The sequence below is a fragment of the Piliocolobus tephrosceles genome, chromosome 4, assembly GCF_002776525.5.
Source record: "Piliocolobus tephrosceles isolate RC106 chromosome 4, ASM277652v3, whole genome shotgun sequence".
Classification (NCBI taxonomy): Eukaryota; Metazoa; Chordata; class Mammalia; order Primates; family Cercopithecidae; genus Piliocolobus; species Piliocolobus tephrosceles.
Genome location: NC_045437.1, coordinates 77,177,574 through 77,190,596, shown reverse-complemented (window position 1 = coordinate 77,190,596; position 13,023 = coordinate 77,177,574). Strand labels below are relative to the sequence as shown.

At 46.5% G+C, this 13,023-nt stretch overlaps 2 protein-coding genes across 3 annotated transcripts in view; both read right to left on the bottom strand.

Annotated features, from left to right (window-relative positions):
- The window catches only part of FAM151B (family with sequence similarity 151 member B), a 57,614-nt gene extending 46,504 nt beyond the window's left edge, over positions 1 to 11,110 (bottom strand). The window contains exons 1-2 of one of the 2 annotated variants that reach the window (XM_026454263.1): positions 10,553 to 11,110; positions 4,447 to 4,564 (exon numbers count right to left, since the gene is read on the bottom strand). In XM_026454263.1, coding sequence (XP_026310048.1) covers positions 4,447 to 4,564; positions 10,553 to 10,984 — 550 coding nt within the window. In that variant the 5' untranslated portion in view covers positions 10,985 to 11,110. The remainder of the gene's footprint in view (positions 1 to 4,446; positions 4,565 to 10,552) is intronic. The other variant, XM_026454264.1, reaches the window with a different exon arrangement.
- Positions 881 to 2,286, bottom strand: LOC111544440 (fascin-like). The gene is given in 4 exon segments (XM_023214954.2): positions 881 to 1,146; positions 1,149 to 1,194; positions 1,197 to 2,097; positions 2,099 to 2,286. Coding segments are annotated over 4 exon segments (1,395 nt in total). The 5' UTR covers positions 2,281 to 2,286.
- Positions 11,111 to 13,023: the final 1,913 nt, after the last annotated feature.

Sequence of the window (13,023 nt, the reverse complement as noted above, 5' to 3'; positions counted from 1 at the left end):
GAGGGTGCTGAGATGCACCCCCTGGGGAGGGTGCTGAGACCCCCCCCAGATCACTCACTACTATAGCCAGGCCTGCCTGGGACGCCTCCAGCAATAATATTTCATTTAAAAAAATACTGATTTGGTCATTTTCTGCTTCCAGTCAGGCTAGGGTGAAAGGAAAGAGACAGGAGGAAGACGGCCCCCACACCCCTACCCTCCCCCTCCACCACCCTGGCAGAACGTGCAGCGGGCAGACCCTGTGGCCGTCACGCCCTGCCACTCTGGGGCAGGGAGCCAGGCTGAGCCTCTGCCACGTGGGAGAGGGGCTGTTTCCAGCCACCACCCAAAAAAACACCAAGGGTCAGTCCTAGCCCACCCGACGGCTTCCCTTCCCAAGCAGGGGTTTCACGACAGTGCATCAGGGAGAGCCACTGACAGGCTTGGGACGCGTGCCCAGCTCCTAGGGGGTTGGGAGGTGGCCGGGAGGGGAAGGAGATTCCAGTTAAACTACACGCCCAGGGCTCCCAGCTCCCAACCACCCTTTAGCCGCTTCCAGAGAAATAAGGCTCGGAGCTGTCTGAGGTCAGAAGAAAGAGGTGCCAGACGCCCTGTGGCAGACAAGAGGGCAGGGGCATCTGAAATGCCTCCCAGGGCCAGGCCGCAGCCGCTGACCCGAGGGGAGTAGGGAACCCGGGCGGAGGGGAGAGTGGGGAGTCCATAGGGGTGACAGGTGGGGGCACCGTTTTCTCTGGGGTTTCCAGTTTGAAAGGCAAGGGGGTTTGCCTCCCGCCCCGGAGCCCACCTGGAGGAGAAGGGGTTAGCAGGGAGGGTTGGGAGGAGCCGCCTCATGGGCAGGGGTGGGGAAGAGCGGGCAGGGGTGGGGAAGGGCGGGCAGGCTCTAGTACTCCCAGAGCGAGGCGGGGTCCACGGTCTCTGCCGAGGCCTTCAGGACCCCTGCATGGTCGCCCTTCAGGTAGCGCCCACCCACCTTGATGGCCACCTTGTTGTAGTCGCAGAACTCGAAGAAGTCCACAGGAGCGTCGCCGCTGCTGGTGACCGCGGAGTCACTACCCACCGTCCAGTATTTGCCTGTGGAGTCTTTGATGTTGCAGGCGCCATCGTTGAATTCCAGCTGGAAGACGTCATAGCTGGAGCGGTTGGCTCCAGGGTGCCCGTGACCTTGCGGCAGCCGATGAAGCCGTGCTCCCCGCGCGGAACACGATGATGGGGCGGTTGATGAGCTTCATGAGGAAGAGCTCTGAGTCCCCTGCTGTCTCCACCGAGGCGGCCAGCTGCCCATTCTTCTTGGAGGTCACAAACTTGCCATTGGACGCCCGCAGTGTGATGCGCCGGTCACGCCACTCGATGTCGAAGTAGCAGCTGGCATTCTTGGTGGAGGCGGTGGACTGCACGTCCCCGGTGGCTGTCAGCGTCCAGTACTTGCCCGTGTGGGTACGGAAGGCACACTTTTTGGTGTCGCGGTCAGTCTCCAGCTGGAAGGTCTCCTGGTCGGTCTCCTCGTCCTGATTGGCAGACAGGTCCATACCCTGGCGCGTGGACACGTTCCTCTCGTTGGCCGCCTGCAGCACCACCTGGACGCAGCTCTGCTCCAGGGCAAAGAGCTCGTCCTTGCCCACCTTGGTGGCCTGGCCCGCCTTGAGCGTGCCGCTGGGCCTCGACGGCGCCAGGTAACGGCCCTCGCAGTCGCGGAAGGCCACCTTGCCGGAGCGGAACTCCAGCATGTAGCCAGTAGCCTGCTCGGGGCGCGCCACCAAGCGCCCGTCGTGGCGCAGGAAGCGGTGGTCGGCGGTCTGCACGCTGTAGCGCTGGTCCTGGAAGGCGAGGGTGATGAGCGAGTCGACGCCCCAGGGCACGTCGCGGTCCACCGCGATCTCGTCAGCCGGCCGCGCGCTCAGGTGCGCGTAGCGCTTAGGGGTGACGCTGTAGATGTTGACCTGCGGGTGCATGGCGATGTGCACGCTCCACTTCTCGGCGGGGGACACCGTCTGCGCGAAGCACGATAGGCGGTCCTCAGTGCCGCCGAAGTAGCGCCTGTGCGCCTCGGACTGCAGCGACCAGCGGCCGTCGTCATGCGCGACGATGAGGAAGCGGCAGTAACACGGCCGCGCTGCCCGCCTCGTCGGGGGGCTGCTCCAGCGTCCAGATCTGCTTCTTCTTCAGGCTGCTGGCAGACGCGTTCACCTTGAACCCGAACGCCTCAGCCGTCAGGTACTTGTTGCCGCAGTTGATGAGGCCGAACTGGATCTGCACCGCCTCGGCTGTGCCGTTGGCGGTCATGGTGGCGGTGGACCGGAGGCCGCGGCGCGGCCCCGGGAGTTGGGTGGCGGGTCCCCGCGGCGGCGCCCCTGCTCCTTTGTTCGGCAGCCGCGGCCCACGCGCACCCTCCGCAGCGCTCCACCTCAAGTGATTCTTGTGCTTCAGCCTTCCGAGCAGCTGGGATTACCGGCATGCATGAGCCATCACATTGGCTACTTTTTGTATTTTTAGTAGAAATGGTGTTTCACCATGTTGGCCAGGCTGGTCTCAAACTCCTGGCCTCAAGTAGTCAGCCACCTTCAGTCTTCCAAAGTGCTGAGATTACAGGCGTGAGCCACCGTGCCTGGCCTTTTAAGCAGTTTTCATTTACAGAAAAAAATTAGGCTGGGCATGGTAGCTCATGCCTGTAGTCCCAGCACTTTGGTCGGTCGAGGTGGGCAGATTATCTGAGGTCAGGAGTTCAAGACCAGCCTGGCCAATATGGTGAAACCCCTTCTCTACTAGAAATACACAAATTAGCAGGGTGTGGTGGCTCACGTCTGTAGTCCCAGCTACTCAGGAGGCTGAGGCAGGGTAATAGCTCAAATCCAGGAGGCAGAGGTTGCAGTGAGCCGAGATCATGCCACTGCACTCCCGCCTGGGTGACAAAGCAAGACTCCGTCTCAAAAAAAAAATTAGCAAAAAGAGCAAAGTTCCCATAACATCCCCACTCTTCCTTCAATTTCCCCAGTTTTTGTTTTTTTGGTAATTACAAAATTGCTTTTATTTAAAAATCCCCAATTTTTAACATCTTGCATTAGTGTGGTATGTCTGTTAGAATAGATGAGCCAATACTGACATTTTGTTATTAACTAAAGTCCATAGTTTACATTAGAATTCACTCTTGGTGTCATACATTTTACAGGTTTTGACAGATGTCTAGGTGTACATCTGATATAGCAGGTTCAGTTATGGGCCACTGGAATAAAGTGAGTATCACAATAAAGCAAGTCACACAATTTTTAGTTTCCCAGTACATATAAAAGTTATGTTTACACTGTCACACTGTAGCCTATTAGGTGTACAATAGCATCATGTCTAAAAACAATGTGCATACCTTGATTTTAAAACACTTTATTGCTAAAAAGTGGTAACAATCATCTGAGCCTTCTGCTAGCTGTAAGCTTTTGATTGGTGGAGGGTCTTGCCTCAATGTTGATGGCTACTGACCAATCAGGGTGGTGGTTGCTGAAGGCTGTGGTGGCTGTGATGACAATTTCTTAAAATAAGACAATGAAGCTATTGACATCAGTGGATTCTTCCTTTCATGAAAGATCTCTCTGTAGCACACAGTCCTGTTTGATAGTATTTTACCCACAGGAGAACTTACAAAATGACAGTCAGTTCTCTCAAACTCTGCTGCTGCTTTAACAACTAAGTGTATGTAATATTCTTTATCATCTGTGGTCATTTCAACAATGTTCACAGTATCTTCACCAGAAGTAGATTACATCTCAAGAAACTACTGTCTTCGCTCATACATAAGAAGGAACTCCTAGTTCATTAAAGTCTTATCATAAAATTGCAATAATATAGTCACATCTTCAGGCTCCATTCTAATTCTAGTTCTCTTGCTATTTCTTTTTTTTTTTTTTTTTTTTTGAGATAGAGTCTCGCTTTTTCACCCAGGCTGGAGTGCAGTGGCGCTATCTCGGCTCACTGCAAGCTCCACCTCCTGGGTTCACACCATTCTCCTGCCTCAGCCTCCCGAGTAGCTGGGACTATAGGCATCTGCCACCATGCCCGGCTAATTTTTTGTATTTTTAGTAGAGACTAGGTTTCACTGTGTTAGCCAGGATGGTCTCCATTTCCTGACCTCATGATCCACCTGCCTCGGCCTCCCAAAATGCTGGGATTACAGGTGTGAGCCACTGCGCCCCACCTTCTCTTGCTATTTCTATCACATTTGCAGTCACATCCTCTATTGAAGTCTTGAATCCCTCAAAGTCACCCATGAGAGTTGGAATCAACTTCTTCCAAACTCCTGTGGATGTTGACATCTTTACTTTCTCCCATTAATCACTAATCTTCTTGATGGAATCTAGGATGATGATTCTTTGCCCACATTCATCAGAGAAATCACTATCTATGGCAGCTACTGATTTACAAAACATTTCTCAAATAATAAGATGTGAAAGTCAAGATTACCCTTTGATCCACGGGCTGCAGAATAGATGCAAGCATGCAGGAAAACAACATCAATCTCTTTGCACATCTCCATCAGAGCTCTTGGGTGACCAGGTGCCTTGTCAATGAACAGTAACACCTTGAAAGAAATATTTTTTTTCCTGAGCAGCGGGTCTCCACAGTGGGCTTAAAATATTCTGTAAATCATGCTATAAACAGATGTGCTATCATCCAGGCTTTGTTGTTACATTTCTAGAGCACAGGCAGAGAAGTAGATGTAGCATAATTCTTAAGTACCCTGTGATTTTCAGTATAGTAAAGAGCACTGGCTTCCACTTAAAGTCACCAGCTGCATTAGCCCTAACAAGAGTCAGCCTGTCTTTTGAAGCTTTTAAGTCAAATATTGGCTTTTTCCCTCCAGCAATCAAAGTTCTAATGGCATCTTCTTACAATAGAAGGCTATTTTATTTACACTGAAAATCTATTGTTGGCCCTGCACAGTGGCTCATGCTTATAGTCCCAGCACTTTGGGAGGCTGAGGTGGAAGGATCACTTGAGCCCAGGAGTTTGAGACCAGCTGGGGTAACATGATGAAATCCCGTCTCTACAAAAAATACAAAAATTAGTAGGCTGTAGTGGTGTGTGCCTATAGTTCCAGTTACTTGGGGGACTGAGGTGGGAGGATCGATTGAGCTTAGGAGATTAAGGCTGCAATGAGCCATGATCATGCCACTGCACTGCAGCCTGTGTTACAGAAGGAGACCCTGTAAGAAAAGAAGGAAGGAAGGAAGGAAGGAAGGAAGGAAGGAAGGAAGGAAGGAAGGAAGGAAGTCTACTGTTCGTATAGCTCCTTTCATTAATAGATCTTCTGGATCACTTGCTGTAGCTTCCCTATCAGCACCTGCTGCTTCACCTTGAAATTTTTTGTTGTAGAAACAGCTTTTCCCCTTAAACCTCATAAACCAACCTCTGCGAATCTCCAGCTCTTCTTCTGTAGCTTCTGTACTTCTCACAGTCTTCACAGAATTGAAGAGAGTTAGGGCCTTACTCTGGATTAGGCTTTGGCTTACGGGAATGTTGTGGCTGGTTTGACCTATCCAGACCACTCAAACTTTCTCCATATCAGCAATAGGGCTGTTTTGCTTTCTTATAATTTGTGTTTTCCATGGAGTGGCACTTCTAATTTTCTTCAAGAGCTTTTCCTTTGCATTGACAACTTAGCTGTCTGGCACAAGAGGCCTCTCTCAGCTTTCAAAATATTTTTCTCACTAAGCTTAATCATTTCTAGCTTTTGATTTTGCTTTTGTTTTTTTTCAGAGACAAGTCTTACTCTATTGCCCAGGCTGGAGTGTAGTGGTGCAATCATAGCTCACTGTAATCTGAAATTCATGGGCTCAAGTGATCCTCCTGCCTCGGCATCCCAAGTAGCTAGGACTACAGGTGCATACCACCACGGCCAGCTAATTTTTAAAATTTTTTGTAGAGACAAGGTCTTGGTACGTTGACCAGGTTGGTCTTGAACTGCTGGCTTCATGTGATGACCTCAGCCTCCCAAAGTGCTGGGATTACAGGCATAAGCCACTGTGCCCAGCCCTCCAGCTTTCGATTTTAAGTGAGAAACAGGTGACTCTTCCATTCACGTGAACACTTAGAGCCCATTCTATGGTTATTAACCAGCCTAATTTCAATACTGTTGTGTCTCAGGAAATAGTAAGACCCTAGGAGAGGGAGACAGGAATATGGCTGGCTGACGAAGCAGTCTGAACACACACCATATTTATGTATTTATTTTTTATCCTCGCCAAGCCGGCCAGCATGCACTGCCCAAGCCGGCAAGGCTCACACGCCACATTTACAGATTCAGTTTGACTTTGTGGTGCCCCAAAACAATTATTATTGTAGCATTTAAAGATCACTGATCACAGATCACCATAATAAATATAATAATTTTTAAAATATAATAATTTTTAAATTTGAAATATTGCAAGAATTCCCAAAATGTGACAGACACAAAGTGAACACATGCTATTGAAAAATACGGCACCAATAGACTTGCTCAATACAAGGTTGCCACAAACCTTCAATTTGTAAAAAAAAAAAAAAAAAGAAAGAAAAAAAAAGTATTATCTTCAAAGTGTAATAAAGTGAAGTACAATAAAACAAGGGATGCTTGTACAATGGCATGTATCCACCACTACAATATCACATGGAATCACAGTGTTGCTGCTCCAAACCTCAGTGCTCCCTCTATTTATCCCAACCTCCTTTCCCGTGCAACCTGTGGCTGTTTTCCAGCTACCATAGCAGAGTTGATTAGTTGGAACAGAAATGTATGCCTTGCAAAGCCCAAAATTTTATATCTGGCTCTTTAGAGAAAAAGTTTGCTGACCACCAAGATACAGAAACAAGCTAAGAGCCATTAGTGGGTAAATGGATAAAGAAAATATGGTAGAGATACACAATGGAGTACTATTCAGCCTTAAAAAAGAAGAAAATTCTGTCATCTGTGACAAATGAAGAAACCTGGAGGACAGTACGCTAAATGAAATAAGCCAGGTATGGAAAGAAAAACACTGCATAGTCTTACATGTGGAATTTCAAAAAGTAGAGCTTACAGGAGTAGAAAGTAGAGTGGTAGTTACCAGAGGCTAGGGATGCAGCCGGGGCAATTGGATGGGAGGGGAATATGTCAGTCAAAGGGTACAAAGTTCCAGTTAGACAGGAGGAGTAAGTTCCCAAGATCTATTGCACAGCATGGTGACTATAGTTAATAACTCCGGGCATGCTGGCTCACAACTGTAACTCCAGCACTTTCGGAGGTCGAGGCGGAAGGACTGCTTAAGCTCAGGAGTTCGAGACCAGCCTGGGCAATGAAGCAAGACCTTGTCTCTACTACTAAATAAAATAATAATAACCCAGGCATGGTGCTCTGTGCCTGTAGTCCCTGCTACTCAGGAGGCTGAGGCAGGAGGATCACTTGAGCCCAGGAGGTCAAGGCTGTAGTGAGCCATGATTGCACCACTGCACTCCAGCCTGGGTGACAGAGCGAGACCCTGTCTCGATAATAATAATACTACTACTGCTAACAGTGTATTATATATTTTGAAATTCCCAAATGAGTAGATTTTAAATGCTCTCATTACAAAGAAATGATAAGTATATGAGGTGATGGATATATTAATTAGCCTGACTTAATCATCCTAACATGTATACATTTATCATAACATCACATTATACCTCACAAATATACAGTTATTATTTGTCAATTAAAAATAAAATTAAAAAAGAAAGTTTGCTATCTATGACCCCTGGAAGAGACAATCATTAAGGTTCCTTCCAGTTTCCAAAAGCAACTACCAGAATTGACTTACCATTAAAGACAGTGTACCATATGTCCACACAAACACTTGTACACACATGTTCACAGTAGCATTATTCACTACACCCAAAAGATGGAAACAACTCAAATGTCCATCAACTAATGAGTGGATAAAATGTGGTGTTTCATGCAATTCCTTTTCTGGCCATAAAAAGGAAAGAAGTACTGAAACATGCTACAAGATGGATGAATCTTGAAAACACTATGACAAGCGGAAGAAGCCAGACTTAAGAGGGTCTATATTGGATGATTCCATTTATATGAAACATCCAGAATAGGCAAATTCAAAGAGATAGAAAGTAGAAGAATAGTGGCTCTGGGTTTAAAGGGTGGGGGATGAGGAAGTGTTTCTTTTTGTAAGGTGAAGATGTTTTAAAATTGTGGCAATTGTTGCACAAGTCTGTGAATAAGCTAAAATTAAACAAGCTAAAACCACTGAATTATACTCTTTAAATGAGTAAATTGTATATTAATAGTATACAAATTATATATCAGTAAGGATTTTTAAAAATTTATTAAATTTTTTTTTTTTTTAAGGCTCTGGCTCTGTTACCCAGGCTGGCATGTTCTTGGCTCACTGCAGCCTCTCTCCAGCTCAAGCGATTCTCCCACCTCAATCTCTTCCTGAGTGGCTGGGTCCACAGGCATATGCCACCACCATACCTGGTTAATTTATTTGTATTTTTTGGAGAGACAAGTCCTCCCTGTGTTGCCCAGGCTGATCCAAACTCCAGGGCTCAAGCGATCCTCCTGCCTTTCAAAGTGTTCAGATTACAGGCGTAAACCACCATGCCCGGCCAGGATGGAACTTTTCACTATACATCCTATAGTGCCTTTTTAACTCTTTCATGTTGAGAATGTATTTTTTTTTAAGTAAGGGGGGAAAATGACATAGAAGAATCTGGTTAAGAATTAGTTTTATCAATAACTCGGTAATGAGAAGAAAATTTGTTTTTGTTTTGAGACAGAGTCTCTCTCTGTTGCCCAGGCTGGAGTGCAGTGGCAGATCTCGACTCACTGCAAGCTCCGCCTCCCAGGTTCACGCCATTCTCCTGCCTCAGCCTCCCGAGTAGCTGGGATTACAGGCGCCCGCCACCACGCCCGGCTAATTATTTTCTATTTTTAGTAGAGATGGGGTTTCACTGTGTTAGCCAGGATGGTCTTGATCTCCTGACCTCCTGATCCGCCCGCCTCTGCCTCCCAAAGTGCTGGGATTACAGGCGTAAGTAACTGCGCCCAGCCCGAAAATTTGTTTTTTTAAAAATGGCATTTGTCAGGAATTGGACGTTTTTCACTTGTACACACATTTTTTCCCCAAGATTCCGTAAACCTTGTATCGATTCAGAAGAGAACCTGGATTTATACAGCCTGTGAGTGAGAATGGTGTAAGTCTTGAGGGTGGGCTTTGTCCCAGATTTGTTTGGATTCTTAGGAAAACCAGGCATTAAAAGGATTTATACTGAGAAGTAAAGAGCCCAAGGGTTAAAAATGGAAAACTCTGGTCTGAAGAAAATGTTCTATGGAGGTTTAGCACAGGTCTTAAAAAAGAGAAAAAAAAGTTCACATCCTTTGATCCAGTAATTTCAATTATAAGAATCATGTCCAGGATAAAAACAAACCAAAAACATAACTGAGGAAGAACAATGCAAAAATGTTTATTACAGAATGAATTCTAACAAAACTAAACAGGAAACGACTGATTAACGTTCAACATTAGGAGACTGGTTAATTACAATATAACCGTATTGTATACAATATAATTGTGTAAAACAATTCAGTCATTCAAAATTATGTTTATAAAAACCTTGGTGACATGGAATAGTATAAGAGGCAGGATTTAAAAAATTATGTTTATCATGACCTTAACTCTATTTTTAAGAGTCAGGGTTCTTAGAAAATACCAAAAAGTTAGTAGTGGTGCCTGTGGGTATCAGCATTTGGGGATTTTTTTTTTCCTACTTCCCTATACTAATATACTTTATAAATGTTCTATAATGGCATTTATCAGGACCTGGACATTTTTCGCTTACACACACATGTTATTCCAAAATTCTGTAAACCGTGCATCAATTCAGAAGAAAACCTGTATTTATACAGCCTGCTAGTCAGAATGGTGAAAGCGTGTATTATTTTTACAGTTAGGGAAAAAATCTAAACTGAAGAAAACGCGTCACTGAGGTTGTCTCATGCCACTACTTAAGTTTACAGAAAAGATACTGTAACCTTCAAGAGCCGAACTATTGTCCCGCAAGTTGAAGCACTTGATTCCAAGGGAAAACAAGCGAGCCACACTCTGCCAGGTTTCCAGGCCGCGCGCTCAGCAGCGGGACTACGCCGGGCCGGGCCCGGCCCTGCCCACCGCCCGCATTCCCAAGCCTCCCGGTTTCCAAAGAGGAACCGAGTGACCCAGACCGCCCCCATGCGGTCTGCGGAAATTAAGGAATTAGGGAAACGTCACATTCCTTTCCTTCCAACCAAGACCTCAAAATACACTGACTCTGCCATTCTCCGACCTCCCCCTAACGCCTGTCCCTTAACGCCCACCCGGCAAACCAAGGTCATCGCCAGGCGATCGGGGGCGCGCCCCGAGTGCTGAGCGGGCTCCAAGCCCAGCCGCCCGGTACTGCGCGGCGCGCTCCCAGGTCCCTAAGCAAGGAGGACCGCGGGAGCGCACAAAGGGAGGGTGCCGCCGGCGAAGCCTCTCAAAGAGCCCCACCTCCAGGCAGAGGCCGCGTGCTTGGCACTTACCTGGGCCTCCAGCGGATGCTGCCATGGTGATGACGCCCGCCGTCCGCGCAGGCGCCCAGCGGCTGGCACCCCTGCTAACCGGGCACTGGTGGCAGGGAAATTCGACTCCACAAACCACAGGCCTCCGGCAGGGGAAGAGCCAGGCGGGCGCCAGGGAAGCGGAACCAAATGGAGCCGCGGCACGCAGGCGCAGAGGCTGGCGTTCGAGGTTCGCTTTCGCGCCGGTTGGCCGTGCAGGTGTTGGCGAAGCGCTCCTCCTCCGAAAGGTTTCGGAAGCAGGTGGTAGCTCTGAAGATAACGCTGCGTTAGGGAATACGGCGGCGGAGGATGGAACTCCGATTGAAAGCAGTTGCTGGAGTGGAGCACGAATTTCAAAAGTTGTATATATTTTCTTTTAAATGTTAGTAATATCCTAAAAGGGTGTGGAATCATTACTGATAAAAATCAGTGTTTCTGGCCGGGCACGGTGGCTTACGTCAGTACTCCCAGCACTTTGGGAGGCCGAGGTGGGCAGATCACTTGAGGTCAGGAATTCGAGACCATCCTGGCCAACATGGTGAAAACCCGTCCTTACTGAAAATTTTAAAAATTATCCGGGCATGGTGGCGCGCGCCTGTAATCCCAGCTACTAGAGAGGCTGAGGCACAAGAATGGCTTGAACCGGAAAGGTGGAGGTGAGCCGAGATCGCACCACTGCACTCCAGCCTGGGCGATAGAGGTAGACTCTGTCAAAAAAAAAAAAAAAAAAAAGTTTTTGTACAAAGTTACCGAGCAGATAACCTGAAGTTTTCTTCTCCCCTTCTGTCTCTCTACCAGTGTTCACTCAGAAAACGCTCCCAGCAACTGGGTTCTCCCATCCACTGTCTTTCTAGGCCTCCTTAACTCATTACTTTCTGATGCCAAACTAGTGATCAGAATTAGTAACAAAGCTCTGCCATTTTCGGCTTCTGTGACCAAAAAACTCAATCTGCCAGTGGTAGAGTTAGGATAACTATCATCACCTGACACATAATACAAAGGGGAGCGATTCTTGCCCAGCCTTTCAGATAAAATATTTTTCATCACTCCAAAGCAACCACTCTCCATTTACCCTCTTCCTACCCCCAGACAATAATTCATCTACTTTCTGTCTCATGAATTTGCCTATTCTGGAATTTGATGTAAATAGAATCACAGACTGTATGTATGATCTTTGTATCTGGCTTCTTTCACTTGGCATGTTTTCAAAATTCATCCATGTTTTAGCATGTATCAGTACTTTCTTCCTTCTTATGTTGGAATAAATTCCAGTTTGTATATACCACATTTTATGTGTGTCCATTCAACAGCTGATGGATATTCGGGTTGTTTCCACATTTTGTCTTTTATGAATAATGCTGCTATGAACATTTATCGACAAGTTTTGCTTGGACATATATGAACACATTTCTGCGTACATATCTGTGTACATACCTAGGAGTGGAACTAACTTGTTCATATAGTAACTCTGTTTAACTGTGTGAGGAACTGCCACTTTTGCAAAGCAGCTGTACCATCTTTCATTCCCATCAGCAGTGTATGAAGATTCCAGTTTCCCCCCATCCTCACCAGTACTTCTTATTATGTGTTTTTTAAATTATAATCCTAGTAGATAGGAAGTACTACACCATTATCTTGATTTGCATTTCCCTACTAATAATGTTGAGCCTATTTTCAGGTGCTTATCGGTCATTTATATATTTCCTTTGGAGAAATGTCTTCTCAAATCCTGTGCTCATTTCAATTGTGAGAATTCTTTGTATAGTCTCAATACAAGTCCCTTAACAGATAATTTGCAAATATTTGCAATATATTCTCCCATTGTGCAGATTGTCTTTTCACTTTCTTGATGGTATTGATTGCAGTACAAATCTTCTTTAAAAAACTTTTCTTTTTTTTAGATGAAGTCTTGCTCTGTTGTCCCAGGCTGGAGTGCACTGGCACGATCTCGGCTCACTGCAACCTCCACCTCCCGGGTTCAAGCGATTCTCCTGCCTCAGCCTCCTGAGCAACTGGGATTACAGGCATGCACCACCATGCCTGGCTAATTTTTGTATTTTTAGTAGAGACAGGGTTTCACCACGTTGGCCAGGCTGGTCTTGAACTTCTGACCTCAAGTGATCCACCCCTCCTTGGCCTCCCAAAGTGCTGGGATTACAGGCATGAGCCACTGTGCTCAGCTATCTTTTTATTTATTTATTTATTTATTTTTTAACTTTTAACTTCAGGGGTCCAAGTGCAGGTTTGTGGTTTTTTTTTTTTTTTTTTTTTTTTTTTTTTTTTTTTTAACTCCAGGGGTCCAAGTGCAGGTTTGTTATATAGGTAAACTGTGTTATAGGGGTTTGTTGTACAGATTATTTCATCACCCACGTATTAATCCTAGTACCCATTCATTATTTCTCCTGATCCTCTACCTCCTTCCACCCTCCACCCTCCAAAAGTCCGAGTGTAGT